The sequence below is a fragment of the Anser cygnoides genome, chromosome 16 (assembly GCF_040182565.1).
Source record: "Anser cygnoides isolate HZ-2024a breed goose chromosome 16, Taihu_goose_T2T_genome, whole genome shotgun sequence".
Classification (NCBI taxonomy): Eukaryota; Metazoa; Chordata; class Aves; order Anseriformes; family Anatidae; genus Anser; species Anser cygnoides.
The window spans coordinates 11,320,984-11,346,577 of NC_089888.1; the positions used below are offsets into that span (position 1 = coordinate 11,320,984).

At 48.9% G+C, this 25,594-nt stretch overlaps 1 protein-coding gene across 1 annotated transcript; it reads right to left on the reverse strand.

Moving 5' to 3' along the window:
- Positions 1-1,819: 1,819 nt before the first annotated feature.
- CHMP4B (charged multivesicular body protein 4B) lies at positions 1,820-24,316 on the reverse strand. Its single transcript, XM_066978112.1, has 5 exons — positions 24,010-24,316; positions 6,640-6,817; positions 5,729-5,843; positions 5,188-5,314; positions 1,820-2,635 (listed from the first exon to the last, which is right to left on the reverse strand). The coding sequence occupies exons 1-5, from the start codon at positions 24,203-24,205 to the stop codon at positions 2,562-2,564; spliced, it is 690 nt and encodes a 229-aa protein (XP_066834213.1). The 5' UTR covers positions 24,206-24,316; the 3' UTR covers positions 1,820-2,561.
- Positions 24,317-25,594: the final 1,278 nt, after the last annotated feature.

The following is a 25,594-nucleotide window of genomic DNA, read 5'->3' on the forward strand; positions in this document are numbered from 1 at the left end:
TGCTGGAGACAAGGCCAGGAAAGGCACAAAGAAAAGCCCTTTACCCATCTAGAAAATGAAAGATCCAATGATACTAAAACCTAATTTCATTCCCACAAAGCAGCGATGGGCTGAGCAATGGATCTCATTGCTCCTGGGAGGGAACAGTGCCACCTGCTGTACCGACACAAGTGCTCTCGGGGCAGGATAAGTGCTGAGGTTTACAGACAGAGCTGCTGGAAGCAAAGCCCTCGCAGCCACTCTCTGGTGCAGCTTCTGCAAGCGGTCTTTGTGCTGCTCACCCTGTTCTGAAGGTAGGAAGCAGATACTTGGTGTGCTCAACTCCTGAGCCTTTAAGCAGCCACAATGTTTAAGTAGCCACAACGCAGCGATTTTTTCCCCAACTCCCCTAACCCGAACACACAGCATAAATACAAAATGCTTCCCTGCCACACCTGGTGGAAGCACTGCACATCCCTAGGGTCAAAGTACAAATGCAAAGTCCCGGTTTCTCTACCTGCATAACAGAGATAACAGCCACCCCGCTGCAGAAGGTTGAGAGCATCCTAAGGGCAAAGCTGTGAGGAGGTCCACCAGCCTGGACTAGGTGTGTGCCCTACTTTAAATATGACAGTATCCAAGACACATGCAACAGTGACAAAGCTTGAACAACTTCTGTTGGAAAAAAAAACAGGGTTAACCAAAATCTGAAAATATCCAGATCCCAGTTTTCTGCTTTAACAATTAACAGCATGGAAAATAGGAAAAATACCAATACATCTGCAAATTGAGGTGCCCAATGAGGGCAAGTTAATTGACCGTAGTTTGCTATCAGGAGACAGACTGCCTCTCCTAGGAAGGGAGACACTGGGCACTGGGTGCACAGCTGCAGAAAGCCTGCTCACCACTGAGAGCTGCTGCCTCCTGTGCTGCATCTTGGTGTTCTTTACAGCTAAGTTTTGCCCACAGAATGAGCCTAAGCAAGGCAGAACATTTTTACTCTAAGAATTTTTGCTACTCCCTGATATTATGCAAAATATCAAGGAATCCAGTGATATTCAAAGCAGAAAGAGTGATCAATCCTCATACGTGCTAATAAAGTGTACGATTAAGAAACCACCCTATCATTTCTCAAAAAAAAAAGTTAAATAAGATTGTCCTAGCCATCTGGCTAAAAGTAAACAGGAATCTTGACGCTCTTTATTGCATTTTCTTGCTGTGCAAACCAGGCTCTTCCTTTAGTTGAAGCAATTGGCTAAATGAACAGGAAAAGAAAACATGACCCAGGAAACAGCTGGGTTGCCAGGTGGTGCCTCTGTCACTTACAGGTTCTGAGCTTCTGCATCAGCAGCCTTAGAAGCATTAAGTGCTATGGGACTGCTTTTTCCTCTCCCAGCTAAACCTGAACATTTCTGCTAAGACACTTTACTGCACTTGAGATTGTCAGTCATAACTCCTACAAAATACCAGAGCTTTAAAATACATTTTGTTTGCACAGTGCACAATGGGTGTTATTTCTATGACAAAAAATACAAAGCCAAGGCTCTCAGCTCTGTCCTTAAACCTGTTGATTCCATTATTAACCCAGCTTTCATTTCTCCTTAGTGTGGACTTTGACACTGTGCCCCAGAAGATTATTAGAACAAGAGCAGTGAGAGTCCTCTGGCAATTTTGCTCAGCTAAAACTCTAGTTTTATACAACTAAGCTACAGTTATACAACCAAAGTTCAACTAGCTTTAAAGAGTATATGTCACTCGTGTAGGAAGAGGCCAAATGGCACTTAAGTAATAGAGTCAGATAACTTAAACATCATAAGGAACTGATGGCAGTAGTCACAGATGAAAATTAATCAAGATATTTAATACAGTGCAATCCATAGTAGTTTCTTAATTAAAATAATTGTGTGCATGTATCTGAATGGGTTATTATCACAGAAAAAGCAATAAACATTGTAGTGCTATGTAGAAAAATGTACAACTGAAATTTAAATCTTCCCAACTTGCAAGATGCATTTGTCAACTGCAAATCATTATCACCAATTAAAATGGGAATAGTGACTACATTGCTGCGGTGACAAACACAAGGCTAGCCACACATCAGTAAAGGGATATAAACATAACTTGCAAAGAACTAAAAACCTAAAGCATTCCTGCACCTAAACACAATAAGAAGCCGATGGTGGCTTACAACTTTTCCTTTTTAAAATGCCTTACAAGACTTCTAAACACACTTAAACTGACTTAAAATTACAGAGTGTTTTTCAGCTTACGTCAATTTAATATGGCCCAAACTTTTGAAGATGAAGATCCAGCAGTGGCATTAGCACAGTCCAAAAGCCAAAAGTTTGATTTTGCGAATACCTTTTTACAGAAATTCAACCGTCCAAACTGCAGGCAATTCCTCCTGCTCCCCCTTCTTTCCTTCGTGCAGACCTCACTATGCAGAAAACAGCAGTGCAGTTCCCACTGCTTCAGGTTAAAATTAAAGGTAAAGACATTTTGCTTATGCTTTCTCCTCAACACAACATATTTGCACCCAGAATAGGTAATCAAAGTCTTTTTCCAGCCATTTACTACTGTGGTTACTCGGTTACTGCCCCTGCCCAAGCTTCCAGCTGTTTCATGTCTTCATCCTCTTCTTCCTCTCTCTTCTTGGCTGCAAAATATTAAAAGAAAACCAGTAAGTTTGGAATTAAGAGACTGCCAACTCTTGTGTCTGAAGAGTCCAACTCTTGGGCTGAAGAGCTACCTAGCTCTAGGTCTGTGCTACTCCCCTCCTCGTGCCATGAGCACCAGGAGTTGGTTGGGTGCAGCTAATAGGAAGCATCGTGCTATCATTTCTGGTCCTTTCAGGGGAGCAAACCATGCTGTTTGTTATGATATAACATGATAAATCTGGTTTCTGCAATGAAAACAAATCAACTTAGCAAAACATTTTAACCAAGAAATAGCTACAATAACTTTGCAAAATACCCCAAAAAGATATTTCCTCAGACAGTGTTTCAGCTTCAAAATCACTGTTTCAAAAGGGAAAAAAAAAGAGTCAATTAATACTTAGAATGGCTTGCATCATCTTAATGAAACCTTTATGTACGAGGGAACTGAGTCAGCTTTAAGTCAAACTCAAAAACTATTACTTGTAAAGATTTGGAATTTGTTTTTCTAAATTAAGATCTTCCGGTCTCTGCTAAACAAAAACAGCTTTTGCCTGGATTCTTTCAGACACCCATTTAGTTGGCAGGCAACAACAAAAAAAAAACTTGAATTCAGGCTGATTAAGTCAAAATCCAGACAGCTCCTGAAAACTGGAAAAGCAGGAAAGCTCACAATTGTTTTCCATCCAATGACTGAAAAGGAGGCAAGAGTCACCTCTGCCACGGAATACACATTAAGCATGCCCCTGAGCTGGTAGGAAAAGCAGTCCCTTTGGAAGTCCGGCCCATGGTGACCAAAAATACTTTTGATCGCAGTCTGTATTAAGTCAATTTTAAGTGAAAAACAATGAATGAAAACAAAAGAACACAAAATGAAACAAACAACTACAGAAAAAATCCACCCAACACCATCCCCAGAATCTCAGGTTTTCCAAAATGCTGGACTTGGAGGGAGCTTTAAGTAAAAGGCGAGTAGCATGCCATTCAAAGAGTAATGGGATTCGAATTTCCATGAAAAATCAGCTTAACCAATCCTGTAAGACGCTGTTTTATATTTGCAGTTTTTACTATGAAAAACATTCATAATTTTTATGATTTATTATTTTATGAAGAGGTATGCTTACATAAGTGTTACATTAGGCTGTATAGCTGCTTCAACATGTACAATTATAATGCCTCTGACTAGTCAGCAGTCATTACTAGCTAATATAATGCAGAAGGTATACTTAGTTGGTATGTTTTTAATGTCCATATCCAACCAACGCTAAGAGAACAAATCTCATCAAAACATCTACGAAATAAAAAGGTAATGCCCACATTTATTTAAATACTTCCTCCTGCTGTTGGATCTGAATTTGGATCGTCTCCGATTCCAGAGAGTTTGATGTAACTCACTCCTTTCTCATCAACACTTACCAACAATTCTGCCTAGCAAAACAGAACTAGGAAAAAAGTGCAAAATCGATTACATTGAAACAAAAAAACAGAGCACGCAAGGAGCAAACTTCATAGCATGCCACCTGAAGCAGACCTTCTTGTTTGGCACTGTCTGCTGCTTCCCAAGTCTTTAATTAGCCTGGAAAGCAGCAAGATAATTACAGGTATGCTGACAACAAGTTGGGAATATTTTTGTCCTCCAGCTTTTTGGACCTTTTCTCCCCTCCCTAAGTAAGCACACAAAATAGAGCTGCAGAGACTACAGCTTACTTGTAATGCCTTATGGCAGATTTAGCAAACTGGGTAGTAAAGCTTCACATCCCATTAACGCATGTCAAAGGTTCTCCCACTCAACTGTAAGTCATGAGGTATCACTTCTAGTTCACAGAAAAATGATTAGTTCAGATTTAACAGCAGCTTTGAACTGTGTAAATACTAACACTTCTTGACCATTCTCCACGTGACATCACCATACTACTTTTTGCTAGATATACATATTCTAAAACTGTCATGACCACAAGTCTGGTACAGCCTGGCTTGAATACGTGCAAATGTCAGACAGAGGAGGCAACCATGGACCCCAAATAGGAGACTGAGGATATACAAGTGAGTTCCTCCCAAAAGCCAGAAAAACAGGAATGACATTTAAAAAATAAAAAAAATGAACAGCAGCAAAGAAGCATGGTTCAGTGTGGATATCTGAACCAGCCTGGGACTAATTCTAAGAGCTAATTTGCTCTCAACTCCCTTCCTTTTATATCCATGGTCTGTTTGTCAATATTACTTCCCTGTTGGATCAGCAGCGACTGGTAGAAAGTTCCCACTGGCTTCTTTCTTCCACGACTTGACTCTACCCTGAGCGTCATCCACGCTGTAGATAAACTGGAAGTGCTAGAATAGATAACAACTGTTCCTGTGATAGTTATTGATTCCCATAGTTCTTGTGAAAGGCAGGTTAGCTCCTTGGAGAAACGTCACCAGATGTGATTTTGAACTCATGAAGCTGTTTCAAGCAATATGCCTGTGCTGCCTGCAGCTCGGATTCTCAAATCAGAGGAGCTAGAATTTAAGTGAGTGTACTTTACAACAACCCGAGATGTTTCTGGTCCATAAATACCTGGCTTTGATGGTATTGATATTGAGGGCACATTTGGTAGTGGTACTGTCTCGGGACCACTTATTTCCAGCAAGTTTTTGTCTAGTTCTTCTTGTTCTAGTTCCTCTAGTTCTGCCATAAGTTCATCCTAGTTTTACAAACAAAGGAGAGAAAAAAAAAAGACACTTTTAGACGATATTTATTATCAAGCAGATTTAGCTGGTCATGTTATCACAGAAAATAGCTTAAATGCATAGGATCAGAGCAATCTGAGGAGATTAGGAATCTGAATCTTTGTCTGAATTCCTGTATTGCTCTCTTGTAGGGAAGATGGTGGGGAAAGCAGTGAAAAGAGGAAGATAGTGCAAGTCCAAATGTTATCAGATCAAGTCATCCAGATCATTCTCAGCATAAAGTCAGGTACACAACTGCTGTATGTACTGGTAGAAACAGCAAGTAACAAGTTCCAAGAGAGATTTTATATCCCAATACTATAACTAGATACATGCAGCATGCAGATATTAAAAGATTTCATTTAAACAGAAGAAAATTCAAAGCATACCTCATCAAAATCTTCCCCAAATCCTACTGGCTTTGAGATGGCTGTTGAAATCTCATCTGCCAGCTCTTGCTGTTCTGCAATGTCTTGCATTAACTCATCTACTTTATCAATATCCCTGTAAAACAAAGGAAAGAGTAGGCAAATCGGGCACTTTCCCAATCAGCACTTAAGACCATATTTCCTGTTTTTTGTAGTAATGCCACACCATGGTGACACTTCACACGGTTCTTTCTCAAAAAATATTTTGCATGCAAGTCTAAGTTCTATCTTCCTACACCTCACACCCTGATCTCAAAACAAAACTATGCAATTTTTTTTCTACTTTTCCCAAGAAGCTTAGCTCACAGCAATTATACAGAGACCTTGTACAAAGAGGTTTTGGTTTGTATTTTGACATTATTATTAATTTGCTCTGTTCCCTAATCCAGCATTATTATATTACATCTAAAATATCTGCTTTTGGAACAACATTCCCATAATGCGGTTTACCTTTAATTACTGCTACATACACTAACTCCAAAGAAACTGCTACAAACACAAACTGCAAAGAAAGAAGTTTAACTCTCCCCTTGAGACTTAAAATTCTTGCTGTTGTGAGGTGGATCTGCAATGGTACACCCTCCCATTTGCTTCAAACTACACTGATGCTAGCCTTCTGTTGGACAAAGTACATTTGCCATTATTGGCTTCCTGTCATATGAAGTGGTACCAAACTGAGAAAGTGTTGGTCCTTCGTATTTTGGTCAATACACAAATATACCTAATATTTTAGTTTTATTTAAGTTATAGCCTTTTAAAAAGATTTTGCTACACTCACTGTACCTTTAGTTATGAAAAACTTGGTATTTAGCAGACCAAGCAAACGCCAAACTAAAGACTGCTACAGGAAGAAAAAGAGGGGTGTAACTTACATGTTGTCGTGAGCAGCTTTCATAGCTTTAGCAGCAAGCCCCATATTCTTAAGCACTTCCGTGTTAGTGTTGGCATTTTCAAGGGCTTCCCTCTGAAATTCAATTGTGGATAACGTGCCATCAATCTGCGCAAGCTGCTTCTCATACCTTTTCTTACGCTTCAGGGCCTGAAGAGCAGCTAATCAATGGAAGGGAAAAAAAAGTAGGATTTGTGAGATTTATTTGTGAGATTTGTGCCCCAGACAGCCCCTCACGTTTTGTACCAAATGGTACGCAGTACAGAGCAATGTTTAACATCTTCTATTGTTTGTCTTACTTGTACCTCCTTCAAAAAAAATGCTCAAACGTGGCCAAATGCGAGCTGCCCATCCATCCCCTGCCTCCAGGACACGAGCCAAGAAGTGACTCGAGAGCTCAGTGTGGCCCAGCCAGCCATAACAAGACCACAAGGCAGAAGCCACGTTACAGCAAACAGCAGGCTTCACCCTGCGAGCTGGTCCGCCTGGGAACACCTCTGCTCGCTCACCCAAGCACATCACGGCACAGCTGCTGGTGCAGCAACCATCGCATGAGGTTATGCTGCTGCTGCTGCCCCTGCCGGCCCGCTGAACTTTTGCGCAGCTGCTGGGAGAAGCAGCGTATTTGCACATACAGAGAAGCAGTCCTATATAAACAAACTGTGCACAGACAGGTCCAGCTCCTCCCGCAGCACTCAGCTCCTCCCAAGCAGGGCAGACAGCAGCAGATGCTCCTCCAGGCACCCTGGCAGGCAGCAGCAGCCTGGTGCACACTTGATCCAAAGACACTCACGGTGACAACAAGCCAGATTTACAAATGGCTTCACCTGGACTTGATTAAATGTCTGGTAAGGGCTGTGTGGACGCAAAACCTACCGAGCACTGTCACTGATGAACCAAGACCAAGTACAACACAGTGGGAAACGAGAGATGACGACTTCCCTCTGAGGCACTGCTGCTCCCCCGACAAGCAGATTTCTTGCCCACGGTGTCATGGACTTGGTCGTATAATATACATCCACCCACTTTAAAAACTCAACTTGGACACAAACTGCTGTCATGACAGCCTTCCTCTCTGTTTTTTAACTTACAACACTATTTCAAACCTTTGCCTGTCCCCGTTACAATTCCCTAGCAGATATTTTGGAGAGCTGGGGGACTAAGGAGGAAGAAATCCCAGCAGCAGGCAGCTTCCCTTATCTCCTCTACTAGAGCCATGATAACTTTGACACGGTGAGTAAATTCCTGCAACAGAAGCAAAATAGCTTGTTTCCTCAGAGCAGATCAAGCCAGCAGACACCTCTTGTATTGTCAGATGCCATCTTGAGAAGCTTGACAGCCCTTCAAGATAACATCCTAACACCCAGAAGCTGTACATAGACCCCCAGCTCTGCAACTGGCTACGAATATACTGCTTTTGATTATTTTCAAATTACCCCAGTGTCCTGGAGGAATAAAAAAGTACTTTGGGCAGCTGCAGCTTAGGCTGCCAAGCACACTTGGAGAGGACCACAGGCTGCCTTCGCAGATGTGATCATACAGACAAACGAACATCACCTCGGCTGTTCCAGCACAAGCCATTTCGGTGGCTGCCACCCCAGCAATCAGTAAATCCCCCCCTACCCAAGCAGCGCTGGCAGCAGCAGTTGCTGTTTCTGTCTGGCAGAAGCAAGGCAGGATGGGGTCTTCGCGTAACGCAAAGGCGAGCGTTTGTTGGGACACAACACAAATGTCACCTGAAACATTCCAGCTTTATGCCAAGCATAAAGCGCAGAGCAACGCATTACTGGCACTTTCAGTCTGGTTAATTCTGCACTAATTGTTTAATTAAGGATATACAAAGTTATCTTAGAAAGATAAAACTGTTAATAGGCTGTGTTTATACACTGACAGATGCCGGGAAAGCGTCAGATAGCAAAAGAACATTCTTTATCCAAGACTTTGTGCATTAAGGAGAATTATAGGCAAAACCAGGGGGTTTATAACCATTACACAAACCCAAGCACTGTAATTTACGTACAGTTCCCCACTGTAGCTTTCCCTGAGAATAGCCACAGTTTATCTACACTTCCTGCTTACGTACTCTTCAAGCAAGCCCTGAGACACCAAACACTGCAAGCATCATGGTGAAAGAGCACGTGGTCGGGGTTTATCAGGCGGTTGTGCAACCCTACCCCTCCCTCCGTCCCCGCACACGCCAGCTCAGCGAACCAGAACTGCACTGCCCAGCCTTCGCTGCCTGCCTTCCGTCTGTGTCTGTCGTTCCTTTCCTGCCTGTCGTTCCTTTCCTATGTAAGCAGGGGAGAAATTAACAGAGATCAAGGCTCCTGCTTTTGTAAAAAACAAGCTACGTGCTCCTCCAACCTGCAGGGCTGAGCCCATGGATCAGGGCTGCAGCCCCACCGCCCCCCCCCCAGCGCCCAGGCTCGGCATGCCCCTGCTGCTCACCCCCCGGCACCAAGCCCAGCCGGGGTCCGAGGTTTCTGTGCCCCCCTCTCTGCAGCGAGGACCCCTGCAGGACCCACCTCCCCCTGGCCCGGATGCTCACCCAGACCTACTGGAAGATGAAGTGTGAGAAATCCCTCCACGTTCCAGCCACCTGCAGGGGGGTAAGGAGCAATACGCAGCCCTAGCAGGAGCTGCATGGCCGCACGCAAAGCCTCGTGCCTGGGCAGTTCGGGATCGACATTTAGCACAGCCCAAGGAGGGTCAGTGATCAATGAGTTTCTGCAACAACAAAAACCTCACACAACAGACTGCGATTTCTTGCAGCTAACAGCACCAAGGAACACGGAACAAGGTATTTAGTGCCTCAGATTAGACAATCACAACTTCCTGCAATTTATTTTCATCCACGTTCCCTTGCTTAACTATCCCAACGCATTGTGTTTATAAGTAGAAGATTTTATTAAGCTGAAAAAAAAAAAACCCACCCAGTTAAGTTAGGTCACCCACACCGCTTTCATCTTCCAAGTCTGGGAAATTTGAGTCCCACACACACCCCACCAGCAAAAGGACACGTGCCTCTGGGGTCTCCTTTCTGCAAGCAGCAGCACTGACCCCGTTCTCTCCCCACGTCCCCTTCACAGACAAGTCTGGCTCTGCCCAGACCGCAGGCAAACCCTGCAGGCCACTAACTAATCATTTCTGCCATATAACAACAAGTAGTATCAATGAAAATGCATCTACTTTCAAGTGAAATACTTAAAATCATTTATTTTTTTTCAAGCTTGTTACAGTTAAGTTGGTTTTCCATCTCCCTCTTAGGACTGATTTCTTTATTTTCAGGTGTCTCTGGAGCTATAAACTGTCCACGTTGCTGTTACACTTCACGGAGCAGTGGTATCGGATGGAAGCGTACATCTCAGGGGATGATTCTGGTTAGATCTATAACTACTTTATCTCTACTCTCCTATTTAAGTGTCGATTTCTGAAGACTGATGAGCAGCTCTGTTGCTTTTACCCTGCAAAACGGTCCTCACCATCTGCATAAATACCTACTGAAACCTTGCGCTACCAGAACAATACGTTTTTATTAAATTTTCAGTGAAGTCAAAGCTATAAATACTTCCTCTGAAAGGAACTGCATTAAATCTTTCTCCACAAGATCCATTTTCAGAACTTGAAATAAATACGAAGATGAGCCAGTTGGCTACAGGACGGCCCTCTAGCATGACGGCGTTTCACACCAACACAAGGCACGGATGTGCCCTTGCAGTGGCGATGTAACACAGCCCAGCTCTGCTCTTCATGAAGAGGCAGCCATGAAAAGAGGAGACCTCAGGACCTGCACCTCTAATTATGCCTTTACTATTTCCAAGACAGCAATTAAATTGGCAGGCAACGTAATTCAATACCCACCTGTAATTGCTGTGGAACTGCCTCAGCAGGACCTGCAACCGCCTATTAAGCCCAAACCATTTATTCCCTGACCTAGCCAGACATGCCTCGCTCACGACCCAGAACCTGTTGCTAGCACCCTGGCAGCACATTTCTCTAGAAGGAGCTGATCTACGTTTTCCACGTGTGACAATTTCCCTACCCTAGAATAAAAAAAACTGTATGAGACTGCAAAATCAAACCAGCATCCCACAGCAGCTTCTGTGAAGTGCCTGAGATTCAGACAGTCAAAGCAAATAGGATTAATGCTTTTCTCATCGTGACTTTCATCAAACTGTGCACTATATGTTTCTTACGAGAGTATCTGCCTTTGTGCAGGATGAAGCACAGACAGGCTATGATCTCAACCCGTCAGCAATCAGTTATTTAGCGGTGGGTCCACGCTGGATCGCGCAGCGTGGCTGAGATGCAGAAAGCAGCCCGGTGCTGCCGGGCTCTGCACTGAAACCTCACCAGCTCCTCGGCACAGGACACACAGCGAAGGACACCAGGCACGGGAAAGGGAAACACGGTGTCTGCTCAGAAAGCACGGAGCAGTCTGTATCATCACCCTGACAGCCTTCCCTCCGCAAGGAGTCACGTTCCACAGAAGTTGTTAGGTAACACCAGGTATTTCTCCTCCCAAAAAGCAGGAAGGCTTTGGATTGGGGTTAACTTGCTCTTGAATTAACTCATTTCTATATAAAAACAGCGGCACCACTTCAAAGCACTGGCTGTTTTAGGAGGGGATCTTTTGGCTTGCCTTTCTTTTTAGCTCAAGTCTCTTGCAGGAATCACAAAAGGACAGCGATTGCTGAACCACCAGAACAAACTGACAGACGACCATCTCAACCTGCTAAACAGCGTTGGATTCGATGCGTTGATGCAAGAAGCAAAAACTGGTGGTAGACTTAGAATTAACTATTAAAAAATAAAATTCCCAAGATCAATTGCTTATTTTCACTTAATAAATCAAAGCAAACCCCACAATAACAGAAATATTTGATGGTTACATGGAAAGTTAGTTTTCACAAGACGATAGCAAGAACCCACTAACGCAGTATTTTAGGAAAACTTCACAACCCCCAGACTTAAGGGGGACAGCGTGTGCTCTGCCTTCTAACCCCAACACTTAAAATACCCTCCAAAACCTAACAGCAGATAACAAAACTTATCTGAATTTCAGTAAAGTTTTCAGCACTTTCCATAGGTAAGTACCCACTGGAGAAAAATCAGAAATGCATATTATTACAATTAAATCGGAAGGTAATACATTTACAGCCAACTGGGTGACTCCTGTTACCCATTAAGAGATAGTGAGCAAGCTCAAAGGGATCTTTTCCATATGGCAGTCTGACATATTCTTCACCTTTATCACCGGCTACAGCCGGGACATTGGACCCAATTTGCACAGATAAAGATTTAAACGGTCAGAGCTCTGGGTGAAAACTGCTGGCAATTCCCTGAACAGAAAAGCACGTATAAAAGTAAATTTGAAGAAAATTTTACAGCCTTCTTAGGAAGTCAAACTTTTTGACATATAAAAATGCATGTCTTCTTTCCTTTTTAGTCTTCAGTTGCTGAACTGCAAAATATTAGTTCATTTTTTGTGCTTTTTTGTTACTTTTAAATATCCTACCTACTTGAATTTCTGTGGTAGCCCCCCCACAGAAGTCCAGCAGCAGTTTTATGCTATTTGACCACAGGGAGCAAGAAGAAGGCACAGCAGCACCCAGCACTCCAACACAACTGATAAGCAGGAGCTCATGTTATGGCTTTCAGCCACTCCTCTGTCCGATAAATGAACATTCGTAAGTGAAAAGGGCAGAGTCGTTTTGCCAGACTATCCTCCTCTGTCTGGGCTTACAAGTCTGAAAGAGCGTAACAGTTCACCCAAATAATTTCACTTTGTTCTCAAAAAAAATACTATCAGGAAGAATTTTATGTAATTTTTAAGATATTTCAACCTGTATGCAAACAATTATTAACAGATCCATCATAAGTCTAAGATCTCCCTCACAATATTTACAACAGTTTGGTAGTGAAATAAGAAAGGTTCAGAGTGATCAGAAGTTAGCAGGATAATAAAAATACATTTTTTGCTACATAATACTGCATTCAGAGAAAAAAACTGGCTCGGAACATCAGTAAGTCCATCAAAAACCAACAGCCCTGCTGCAAGTAAGTCCTGCTTGTACACTTGCAGGACAAGCAGTGTTGATGGGGTACTTATGCCCACAGCAATCCCAGTGAATAAATGCTTTTAAATATCGTTAGTAGCAAAATACAGACTGGTTTATAAAGAAACAAGGAAGAACTCAAGACTCCTTTTTCCAAATACTTGGAACTCCAGGCTCTGCTGGCAAAAACACATCAACTTGAGGAGAGCAGGACCAGGTGCTTCAAAGAGCACTGGGAACAGTGGCAAAAAACACTCGGGAGTTTCACTGAGTTCCAAACCAGGCTTCTACGGAGGTCGAGGCATTGTGAACCCGGGGAATTTGTCCTGACTGACAGCTCACAAGGTGCACGCTCACTGCCTGTCCACCTCCCCCCTGTAACTGGAAGGAATGGCACAATGATCTGTTAGAGTTACACCAGACACCTAAAATATCACAGTATCACACAGTATCACAGATTTCTAGCCATATCGCTAAGCTGTACATCTAAACGTCTTTTAAAGACCTCCAGGGATGGTGACTCCACCACCTCCCTGGGCAGCCCGTTCCAATGCTTAATAACCCTTTCGGTAAAGAAGTACTTCCTAACATCCAACCTAAAACTCCCCTGTCGCAACTTTCGCCCATTCCCCCTCGTCCTGTCACCAGGCACATAGGAGAACAGACCAACCCCCACCTCTCTACAGCCTCCTTTCAGGTAACTGTAGAGAGCGATGAGGTCGCCCCTGAGCCTCCTCTTCTCCAGGCTGAACAACCCCAGCTCCCTCAGCCGCTCCTCGTAAGACTTGTTCTCCAGACCCCTCACCAGCTTGGTCGCCCTTCTCTGGACTCGCTCGAGCACGTCCATGTCCTTCCTGTAGCGAGGGGCCCAAAACTGAACACAGTACTCGAGGTGCGGCCTCACCAGAGCCGAGTACAGGGGCACAATCACTTCCCTCGACCTGCTGGCCACACTGCTTCTTATACAGGCCAGGATGCCGTTGGCCTTCTTGGCCACCTGAGCACACTGCTGGCTCATATTCAGCCGACTATCCACCAATACTCCCAGGTCCTTCTCGGCCAGGCAGCTTTCCAGCCACTCATCTCCCAGCCTGTAGCTCTGCTTGGGGTTGTTGCGCCCCAGGTGCAGGACCCGGCACTTGGCCTTGTTGAACTTCATGCAGTTGACCTCAGCCCATCGCTCCAGACTATCGATGGGAAGCAGAAGGAATAGAAGCAGAGGAAGACGGATTAATAGCTCTGATTGCTGCAGCTGGGGTGGGGGCAATCTCACATCCAATTTTTAAGTTCTCTCTGGCAAATGAAAGAAGAAATGGCAGAGCCAGAGATACCATCAGAAAATATCACCAGCCATACTCATATGCAACAAAAACGTTCCACAGCAGCCTCAAAAATCACGTATCCTGTATCAGCTGTGCCATGCCAAAACTGTTACTGTGAGGTAACAGCAGAGAGGCTTCCCAAAAGGGTCTCTTGGCCCCCTCTCACAGAAAGCCCAGACACCAGAGGTGATGGAGAGTCACTTCACGGCGGGTGCCCTCCTGCACGTTGTATCTGTGTTTTATAATTTACTCAACAGAAGAAGCATCATTATTTTTGCTGCGTCTGAAAATGTGGTTCCATCTTCCTGCTGCTTGCCTAGGCAGAAAATATAATCATCAACAACATCCTCGCTGCCCTTGAAATGGGATAAACAAGAGGCACCACAAAGCGTAACAAGTAAATTGCTGCCTGGCTTGCAGCGGCTTCACCTTAGACAGTGACTGTTAATCTCGCACTCTGCTGAGAATTAGCAAACAGCTCACAGTGTCTCACAAAAATCCCACGAAGATCTAATTTAAAGCAATTCAGAAAAAAAAGCCTCCAATGCTACAAGCACACAAAAAGCTCGATGTAAATCCAGTAATGACAAATCCCACTGCTCTTACCAAAATTCCTTCATACCTCTGAGCTCAGCCTTGAATAACCGCACTACCTCCGAGGCCTGCGAGCTCAGAAATGCTGAAGAACACTTGCAGGGGCTCACACCCAGCAGAAGAGACTCGTTAGCAGAAAAGCACCCAGGCGGCACCTTGCCACAACCAACCCGCAGCACGTCCCAAGGAAGCTCTGAGAGCAGCCAGGGCTCACACCGTGCAGCAGCTGGCAACTCAGTTCTGTGCTCAGGGACCCAGAGGTCAGATCTTTTCAGGGCACTTCTAAAACCTTTTGGGCTGTTTCCAAAACCCCTGGTCCAGATACAACAGCTAGAGAGCAGCCTTGTCCTTCACACTTCTGCCTGGGCTTTTTTTTTGGCGCAGGTACCGGTGCTGGAAATCTCTCCTGACCTTCATCTGCTCCAACAGAGCCTCGCGCCTGTCCTGCACGCTAGTGGCACTTCTCCACCTGAGAAGAACACGAGGCCTTTCAGTGACACTAACAACACGCCAGCCTCGGACAAGGGACTGCAGAGGCAGCAAGCACGGCCAGCAACCAGCACGTAAGCCTGTTCCTAACTGGTTGCCCATTAATCACCTGCCTACATTCAGCACAGAACGTCGGAGGTCAGAGAAGACGGTTTTGATTTTAAGCATCACGGTGTGAAAGCGGATGGGAGGAAGGGGCACTGAAGCATGGTTAAAGATATATTCACATCAACTCCAAGGCTAACACAGGGCAAAGCAGCAGGATTTCGTTCCCAGGGAGGATCACCTACTGAGATCTGTGATGTCCGGAGGATATACGCAGGCCTAAAAGTCACTTTATGCTGGTTGCTTGAAGCCATCATCACACATTTCCCCCACTACCAGAAAGCAGCCACCAGGGCTGGCAGCTGGCTCCTGTGCCCCTCCTGGAGAGGAGGCGGTGGTTTTGCCCGGGAAGAAACTGGGGTTCTGTCTTTTTTCTCCATTTATCTTTTTGTGTCTGTTTACTAAGCACCTATTAGTTCCCAAACCCTCTCCTCCAAGGACGGCAATGTTTCCTAGCTCAAAGATTAAGCGACTGATTAGAACTACTTGAATAAAGCACCTCAACCCAGACAGAGATTAAAAGAAGGCTTCTGTCCTCTCTGAATTTAAAACAACAAGATTACAACTTCCTCTTGAAGAAAGTAGTGCAAGAGCATTTAGGCCATTGTGCAAGAGACTGAACTACACAATACGGATTCACTATTGAAAAATGTATAAATACTCAGGGGGGAAGCGATCAAGAAGAAAGCACCCCTGCACACCAGCACCACAAGCTCTGCTACGTGCAGTACCGAGCGGAGCGGTACCAACCAACTTCCCTGCCCGAGCAGCACCCGCAGCACCACAGCGGCAGCCACCTCTGTAACACGCCGGGACCGGCCCCGTGGCTCCGCACCCCACAGCTGGGGTGGAAGGAGCTGTACTTGAACCCTAACACATCTCCTCATCGTGCTTCCTTATACAAGCGAGTCAGAAATAGCCAGTTTTATGAGCGCAGAAAGTGAGCTTCTGAAGGTCACAACCCATGATCGCAATGTGATTTACTGCCAAAGCGGTGAGTAAGTCACTCAGGCTGAAAATTGCAGACCGAAGCACGCTGCACTCCTGGGGCCAGAGCTGGCGAGATGAGGAACTTCCTCCTGGGCCCGGCCTTCTGCAGGAAGCAGAGATTAACAGTCCAGGATGAAAGAAGCCCTTCAAAGCTGATTTCTTTGCTCCTTGAACACCAAGACAGCAATCCTCTGGTCAAAAATCCTCACTGAGATAATCTCTAGGCGAGCCGTCCTGGACACTTCTGTTTTCTCCCTGAGGCCACTGGGGTAAATGGTCCTCTCTTACCCTTTCAAAGCACCCACTAACATTGCTTGCTGCTAAACATCTGCACCCTACCTCACATCAGTTTGATATTTATACACACTCAGAGACATTCAGAACTCAACAAACGTTGAAGGTTTTTGGATGAAAAAAAGTATGCTCCTTAAGGGCTCTCTGGGATCCTTACAGACTGCAAATGCTCGTTGTGGGTTTTCTTCTTTATTTTGTGACTGCTGAGGGACGCCTAGTTAAAGAGAATCCCAGTGAAAAAACTACTGTCTTCCTCTAATCTCGTTCCCAGAAACACATTGGAGAGGTTCAGCTTTACAAGAACAGAAGTAGCTCCTCTTAAACATCTCAACAGGTTCTTTTTTTTGACAGGAAAAAAGAATCCTTAAGTTGAAGCAATAGTTTTGAGACTAAAGACACAAAATTCAGGAGATCCTACCTTTAAGTGGCTCATTTGGAGACTTGTTCTTCCTGGGGCACGAAGTAAGTTACTGGCTGGGTAATCTGTCACCCTTTTTCCAGCTCTGTGTAGTTCCCACTACAGTGTCGCCAAGCTGAAGAATTTCATCGAGGCTGTCATAATATTTAGCACTTCCCTCAACATCTTGTCTGGTGAAGTTATGCTATTTTGAGATGTGAAAATTTTAAACTTTTTTTCATGAATTTTCTAATTCCAACACCGATGATGGGAAGGGGAAAAAGTTGGGGAAACCCCAGAATTACAAAGCAAATAAATTAAACCATATTTATTTTCAAAATACCTCGTACTTCTTGACTCAGCCTCTGAGCACTTCACTGGCAAGGCCACGGCCCGCCTCGGGGCCAGAGCTTCATTTCATTTCAAACGACAAACCCGTACAGGCTCCAGCTCCAAAAGTTTGCCAACCCGCATCGTTATTACAGCCCTCACAGGTCAAAGAACGGTTCGGGTGGGAAGGGGACCCTAAGGCCCACCCAGGGCCGCCCCCTGCCCCCAGCCCAGGCTGCCCCCAGCCCCACCCAGCCCGGCCTCGGGCACCCCCAGGGATGGGGCACCCCCAGCTCCTGGGGCAGCCTGGGCAGGGCCTCGCCGCCCTCAGAGGGAAGGATTTCCTCCTCACATCTAAGCTGAGCCTGCCCTCTTCTAGTGTAACGCCATCCCCCCGGCCTGTCCCTACCCCCTGGCAGGGTCCCTCCCCTCTCTCCTGCAGCCCCTCAGGCCCGGGCAGGCGCTGGGAGCTCTCCCGAGGCCTTCTCCCCCGAGCTGTAGCAACCATCACCACAGGGGCACGGAGCAGCGCAGGACCGCAGCACGGAGAAGGCAGCAGTCGTGGAAGCCCGCACTGAGCCCTCAGTCGCTGCACACAGGGACAAAACACACGAGTCAGTGTGTGCAAAAACGGGTGCCTACGGGTTCTTGGGACAGCACCAACACAAACTGCCACAGCTGACTGCCAGCCAGTTCAGAGTTAAAAGACAACATCTGCCAGTGTAATGGTTATATTATATCATGTCAGCGCTCCGGTTGTATTAGCCCCTATAAAACAAGTACTGGAAAGGCCTCATATAGCTGATGAACCCGCAGGAAGCCATAGCAGGCTCCTCCCAACTGGATTTCCAACTGTGAGGCCATTTGGGGCAGAACCGTCACTGCCTTGGTCCCAGGCAGGCACTCAGCTTCACCGACAGGGATTTCCAGCTCTGCCCGTGCCCTTCCCACCAGCAGCCACGTGTTTCGCCACCCCGGTACCACCGGCAAGGTCTGCGATGCCCCAGCCTCCTCGCCCGGGCCCAGCATGGCGCTGCGAGCAGACCTGCCCTGCACCTGCCAGCGGCCTCAGCCACCTGCAGAGCCAGCTCTGCCAGCACGGCCACCGGCAGCACCTCCGCGGGGCCGTCAGGTGTCCGAGGGGACGGCCGGGCTCTCCCCACGTCTGACACGAGCGTTTTTAGCATCTGCACCCTGTCCGTTTCGGGCACCTTGTGCCACAAGTTCCGCTTCGCTGTGTACCTGGCTGCGAATCCACAGAGAGCGCGCTGAAGTACCCACGCTGCTCCAACTTCTAGTTTTGCAAAATGGTGCATTTTTGGGTGTCACGAGTTAACGGCAAAGTTTCGCTTTACACCCCGCTCCTGCCAGACGCACTCTCGCAGAGCCTCGCTGCCTGCAGGCCAGGCCACGTCCCCCCCGCTCACACCACGCGCCGTGCCAAGGCTCCGGGCGGGCGGTGTGCACTGCCCCGAACAACAGAAAGGGCAGCGTTAACAACTCCAGGTTTTTTTCCAAAACAGATACGGATTTCACTGGGGAGAGCAAAAATCCATCCAAATCCTGGCAGCGGCCTTCCAGCCAGCAGCGTACGGCCCGACGTGCTACTGCTTCCAGCACCCAGCAGCGATGCAGAGGAAGGAGAGGCTGTAAAGTAATCCCTGCTCGACACGAAGCACAGCCGCGTCCTGTGCCATCACCGCAGGCCTGAAAGCTGCAAGCCACCAGAGGCCTGGAGGGAACAAGCGCCAAGCCCAAAATCCCAGCACAACGCCTGCCAGCGAGAACCAAGCTGGCAGCTTGCTGAACAAGTCCGAGTAAGCGAAGGAGGGTTAAACCACACCAGCACTCCGCACCAGCTGCGAATTGCGGCTCGGAACCAGAACCAGGAGCCCTTCAGCAGGCTTTACTAAGAAGAGCTGAGGCTTACCGAGGTACCGGAACCCAGCACGTGATACTGGGATAGAAAAAGCAATAAAAAAGCAATAAAAGCAAAGTCAGTGGCTGCAAACACACCAGGCTGCCCCTCTGACAGGGCACGGCACAGAACAGGGAAAGGATGGATTGCAGCAAGGCGTTACCAAATTGCACCTGGCAGAACTGCAGGTCTGGGGGGTTGTTTGTGCAACTTTTCAAAGTTTTTTAAGAGGTGTTTTGAATCCTCCCATCCCTCCCCAGTTGTTCTATACTACTGCAACTGGACTCCAAAAGTCTGTTCCATAGGCGCAGGCCAGAACGGCGGACTACAAGCTTCCTGTTGCTTTAAACACCTCCTTAAAACCAGAGTAACCAGCACGATTTGCCCAAGCCAGGTGCTTAACACTCAACCCATTCATCTTAGGGAGAGACGAAGGACTCGGCCAGCATCGCTATCGATGCCCTTACACTGAAACTGTGCTTTCCAGTTAAGCACCTGGAGCTGAAAGATGCTTTCGGAACCGGACGGTGGCTGCAGACACAGACAAGCGCCTTGTTACCAGGAGGGCTGGACGGCAGTTGCTACAGGATTTCTGCTTCCCTGCATCAGCAGCTTATGATTTATGACAGCAAAACCAGGTTCGTGATACTTGACTCTGGGAGCAGAGCTCACTTCTCCTGCCAGAGATCACGGAGGACCTTGCAAGCACGTTTGCGAGCGATCCCAAGCGAGACCCTTCCGCACAGGCTGCTGATCCTGAGGCTGCGGCTTTCTCTTCCCTGAGCTCCAGGTGATTTGGACACTTGGAGCCATTCAGACACCTACACAAAAGCATCCCCGTCACCACGCAGGTGTGCTTCCACGTTTCAGCGGATGACTAGCTGCCCCCAGCTGCGAGACCCACGTCCCGCTCGGGTTTCACCACGATTACAACACCGGGGCTGGCCCCGCGCAGGACGAGCAGGCAGAACCGCCCTCCTCCTTCCAGCCGCGCTCCTGACCGTGGGGCCAGCCCCAGTGCTTGTTTGTGTGCCGGAGAGCAGAGAACAGGGTTGGCGGGCATTTGGTTTGGTTTGTGCTTTAGGGAGTTCGCTTCTGGCTGCAGCAGCCACTGACCCAACTCACGCACTGCCCACGCAGCCGCTCACGTCAGCGCAGGAGCAGCGGTGGAAGCAGACGCTGCCCCTCCTGGTTTTGGGACAAGCTGACGCCAGCCACGGTGCTCCGGGCAGCCCTGCTGAGCTCTGGACAAACGGACACAGCAGACCGAGCAGACTGACGGACGGACGGGCGGAGAAGGGTGGGATCGGCCAGCTGAGCTGACCTGCCTGCAGCAGCACCAGGGTCCGCTAAAAGATGACGGGGGGGCCATAACGCCTTGACCCTCGGCTCCAGCTCACGCCCAGCTTTCTTGTTTGGCTTTCTTTTTTTGGTGTGAGACGGAAAATAGGAGTGTTGTCTTTCCAGGAAAAGCCTGAATTACACAGCTGGTATTTAGCCGCGGTTTTGCATCCGTTTTGTACTTGGTCACCAGTGCCGAAAGAAACAGCGCTGTGTTTATTTACAGAGAAGGAGGAACTCTGACTAGCTGGCAGAAATCCGAGTTGATAGAAAATCCACAAAACGTCAGTCTCCTGCTAACACCTGAATATATCCACTGCACATTAGCGTGGTGTCAGCTTCTCCCTCTTTCCAGTATTTGGGGACCTTGTGTTCACTAACAAAAAGGTAAAATCCAGGGGCAGGCAGGAGCGTGACTGCGCTGATTTACTCCGGATCTAATCCCTGGTGGGCTGCTCATAGAAGCGGCACCCAGCAGGGCATCAGGGCTCTCTCCCTGCTGTAAACTTCACACTGAGACAACTTCACCTGGGGGTTTCCATCAGAAAAGGCAGTGAAAAGACGCCGGCTGAAGCACGACACCCACAGAGGTCAGGGATAAGGCATGAACACACTTTCTGTACGTGCTATTTCCTCTGCAGCCTGGCTTCCTGAGCTAGCCCGCTGGTGGCCAAAGGCGTAGAGCTGGGGCAGGGGCGATGAAGATCAGCCCGAGCTATCCTGATTTGATGCAACACCACCACACACACCACCTGGAGTGGGATAAAAGGATGCAAAGGATGCAGCAACTGCACAGCACTTCCGAACCATTGGGCACACACCTTCGGTTAACACAGCTTACTTTCAGGACAGATGCCGTACCTAGTAAGGTAAGGGCTGACCGGTGTTCAAATCACGCTCAGTGCTGCTGCTTACATTCACCAAGAGGAGTAAGCCCGCTGCTCGTGAGCTAGAGCAAAAGTGCTGAAGAGTCTCTTGAGAAAAAAAGGTGAACACCCACACACACGCCTTTTACAAAAGAGCAGGCTGGACACTTACAGGAGATAACAAAACAAAACACAGGCCTAACCCAGGTCCTTCCCAGAAGACAGAACACTCACTTGCATCTTTTCATCCTATTCTAAGGGTGACCAACCTTCTCCTTGGCAGTTTTCCACCCCATGGACAACAAATGGTAACCACACGAAAGCTGTAGCTGCTGCTCTCCCTAACACACACCAAAAACAGCATCGATGCCTTCGCGTCGACCTGACCCTTGCAGATTGTTGCCTTCCCCCTCTCCAGGAGCTACTTGGGTACTAGGGAGCAATAGGAAGGAATTGGTAGAGCAAAAAAAAAAAAAAGAAAAAATGGTGCCTGTTAAAATCCCAACGCTTGAGTCCCTTCCGAGGGCACAGCGATCATAAAACTGCCACAGCCGTGCAGCCAGGAAAGAAAGACCATAAAAAAAATTCCTAACACAAGTTGAAAGCCTCCCGTGCCGAGAAGCAAAGCAGCCTAAGGACATGCTAAGGGTATTTATACCAGCTGGTTACTCGTTTTAACTCCAGAATTTCACGAGAAGCTGTCTGGTTGCACAGCCCAGACACCCTCCATGCAGATGATGAAAAACACACACGCAAAACAAGTCCATAGATTAATAAAAGCCCTGCGTGCGCTTGGGGCAGGCACAAGGGCCGGAAGGCCTGTGTGAAGTTTCTGTGCTTCCCTCTGACTCCAGGGGTGCTGAAGGCGCTGGTGAATGAGCCTTTAGAAACCACGCGGGCTTGGCAGCCGAACAAGGGCTCGGTGTGCCAGCAGCATGGAGCGGCTCCTGCTGTGACGCCGTGGATGCGGGACGTGCATCTTCCCCCCAGGAACATGGAAACATCGCTCCGCGTTCCCCAGAGCGCCTTGATCTCCCCGTGAAGCTCCCTCCCCGCTGCTGCAGACTCACAGATTCTCCTGCCTGCTTTACCACAGCAGCTTCTGCTAACATCGAAACCTCCCGGCCGTGCACCTTGCTAAAGAGGGGGGACATATAAATACCCCCGGAGGGAAATCCAGGAGTCTCGGTGAGGAAAGAAAGCTCTAAGGATTTTTAGAGTTGGGTCTTCTAAAAGTTCAGATCCAATAAAGAGCCAATCCTTAACAACCATCCCTAATAAATTAGTGGTCGTTTGGTGTTGCTTAAAACGTCAGCATTAGATCAAAACATTTCCATTAAAAAGCAGACTTTCATAAATAAAACCAATTTGTTTTTGTTTTCCCCAAGTTACAAATTTAAGTGACTTTGCATCAAAGACACAATTTCTGGATTATAAAACAGCCTGAAGTCAGAGAGGGACAAATCCAAACAGCCATGTAACAAAAAAGAAACACGCACGGGGAATTTGTTCCAGCTAAACTGATGACTGACACCTCGAACTGTGCAGAAACGAACGGCGTGTCCCGAGGAGAACTCGCTTCCCAGCAAGCCAGCAGATACGCACTGGCTTTCCCAGCAGCCCAGTATTAACACTGGCCTCTTGGCTTCAGAGAGGAGAAAAAAAAAGGAAAGTTTCCTTGGAGTAGGGGGGGGGGAATGTTTTGGCTTTCCACCAGAAAACCATCCTCAGCCCTTCTCGTTTTCACAGCTCCTTAATTACTCATCAGGATCCTGTTCTGCTTGGAGACCTCGATTAGCCTGACCCAGAATCCTGCAGCGCACAGGCAGGTTCTTCTCCCTCCTGCGCCTCCAAGGAAAGGCGATGCCTCCACTGCCCACAGCACAGCGAGGCGTGGGGAGAGGCGTCACAGAGCCCAGAACCCACAGGTTTGGGTGGGAAGGGGCCCTTAAGGCCCACCCAGGGCCACCCCCTGCCCCCAGCCCAGGCTGCCCCCAGCCCCCCCCAGCCTGGCCTCGGGCACCCCCAGGGATGGGGCACCCCCAGCTCCTGGGGCAGCCTGGGCAGGGCCTCGCCGCCCTCAGAGGGAAGGATTTCCTCCTCACATCTAAGCTGAGCCTGCCCTCTTCTAGTGTAACGCCATCCCCCCGGCCTGTCCCAAGCTGCAGCAGGAAAAGAAGAGGAGCAGTCGAACAGGATCAGTAACAGGTGCCAGACCCGCAGCACGGACGGGCTGTGGCGATGGGTATTGGAGTTGTCCCTTTAAGCTTGTTACCGAAGCGGGCCAAAAAACCACAGGAGTAACTCAGCCTCACCAAGGCTGCTGCAGTAAGTTAGGACCGGGTTTGGAAGCCGATTTGCTGCGTGGACGGAGCTGCTCCCAGGGCAGCCTCCTGAGGGAGGGCTCGGCCGAGCCCTGTCCCTGCCACCGGCCCCCAGCCTCGCCCCGGCACAGCCGCGGCCCCGGTGCCACAGCCGAGCTCCGAGGCGGCTCCAGAGGCCGATCCAGCCCCGCGGCAGCAGACCCAAACCCGTTTAACCCAAATCCGCGATTTTTTTTTTAAAAAAAAAAACAACCCCAGGCGGCGACACGAGGCCCGGCGCCCCCCCCCCCCCCCCAACCCTCCCCCCCCGGCCCGGTCCCTCACCGCGCTTGTTCTTGGTGCCGTGCTTGCGGGCGGCCGCCAGCTCCTGCTCGATCTTCTTCTCGAGGAACTCCTGCTTCTTGCTCAGCATCTCCTCCGTGTCGCGGAGCCGCTGGATGGCCTCCTGCGGGGACGGGCCCTTCCCGCCGCCCTTCCCGCCGGCCCCCGCCCCGAACAGCTTCCCCAGGAGCCCCGACATGGCTGCGCCGGCACGGGTCGGGTCGGGTCCGGCCGCGCTCGGCGCTCCCCTCGGCCTCGGCCTCCTCCTGCCGCCGCCGCCCGGGCCGCTCCTGCTGCTGTCACCGCCCCGCCCCGGCTCACCGCCCCCCCCGCCGCCGCATACAGCTCCCGGCGTGCCCCGCGGCGCAGCGCCGCGCCGACAAGCGGCGGCCGCGCCAGGGGCGCGCTGGGAAATGGAGTCCCGGCGGGGGCGGGGCCGGGCACGAGGCACGCCGGGAAAGGCGGGGAGGAGCAGGCTTCCGGGAGGAACTGGGACGCGGCCACAGAGGGCGGGTGACGTCACCGCGCGGTGACGTCACGGGGGCGTTGCCATGGCAGCGGCGGCCTGGGGCAGGGCCTGGCCCGGGTGGCTCCCACAGCGGGCTGGGCTTTCGTTAATGTCTGTCGGTGTGGTATCGGTGTGTATCGGTACTGGTGGTATCGGTATCTGTTGGTACTGGTGGTACTGGTGTGTATCAGTACTGGTGGTACCGGTATATGTCGGTACTGGTGGTACCGGTATACATCGGTGCAGGTGGTATCGGTGTGTATCAGTACCGGTGGTACCGGTATATGTCGGTACTGGTGGTATCGGTATATGTCGGTACTGGTGTTACTGGCCGTGGGGCGTCACTTCAGCAAACGCCACGGGAGCCCCGTGAGCAAGCAGGTGCTGTGGTGAGCTCCAGGCAGGAGCAGGAGCAGCCCCGTGAGGCACGGCAGCCGGCAGGAGCTCACCCGCGAGGGTTTCCAACAGCCCTGCCGCATCCCGGCTCGTTAAGTTTGTAACGGCAGGCACAGAGCGAAGACACGCACACACAAATAAATACACAAGGAAAAGCCACTGGGGCTTAGAGAAAAAGCGCGCAGGGCAGCTGGAAACTTCAGGAGCTAGAACACGGCGTTCTGCCTGCCCCTTTGTGACTCTCACCGCCCGCTGTCAGAAGCAGACGCTGAGCTCCACGTACGTGTGTTCTGATCCAGCACCAGCTCCGGACCTTCCAGGGGACGCACCAAGCCCACGGAACCCCCACAAAACGCCAGGAGGCTCCTGACAGCAGATCTGTAGAGACCGATATCGTGCCTGGGTGTGCGGCCAGGAGCGCTGGGTGCACGCGGAGCCCCGGCCCCGTCCCGGCTGCTCTGACCTGCCCCAGCCCGGCAGCGGCCAGGCACCCGCCACAGGAAGGCGGCTCCTGGGAGAGTTCTCCCCGTTTGGCCCACGGGAAACAGAACAATTTGGGCACATCTTAATTGACGCTGGGTTTCATTGGAGGTTATACAGCTGGGCAAAACAGCACGGAATGGGATTTCAGAGCTCCTGGCTTGCTGCGATGAGCCACCTTCCCCACACAGAACAGCGCTGAGC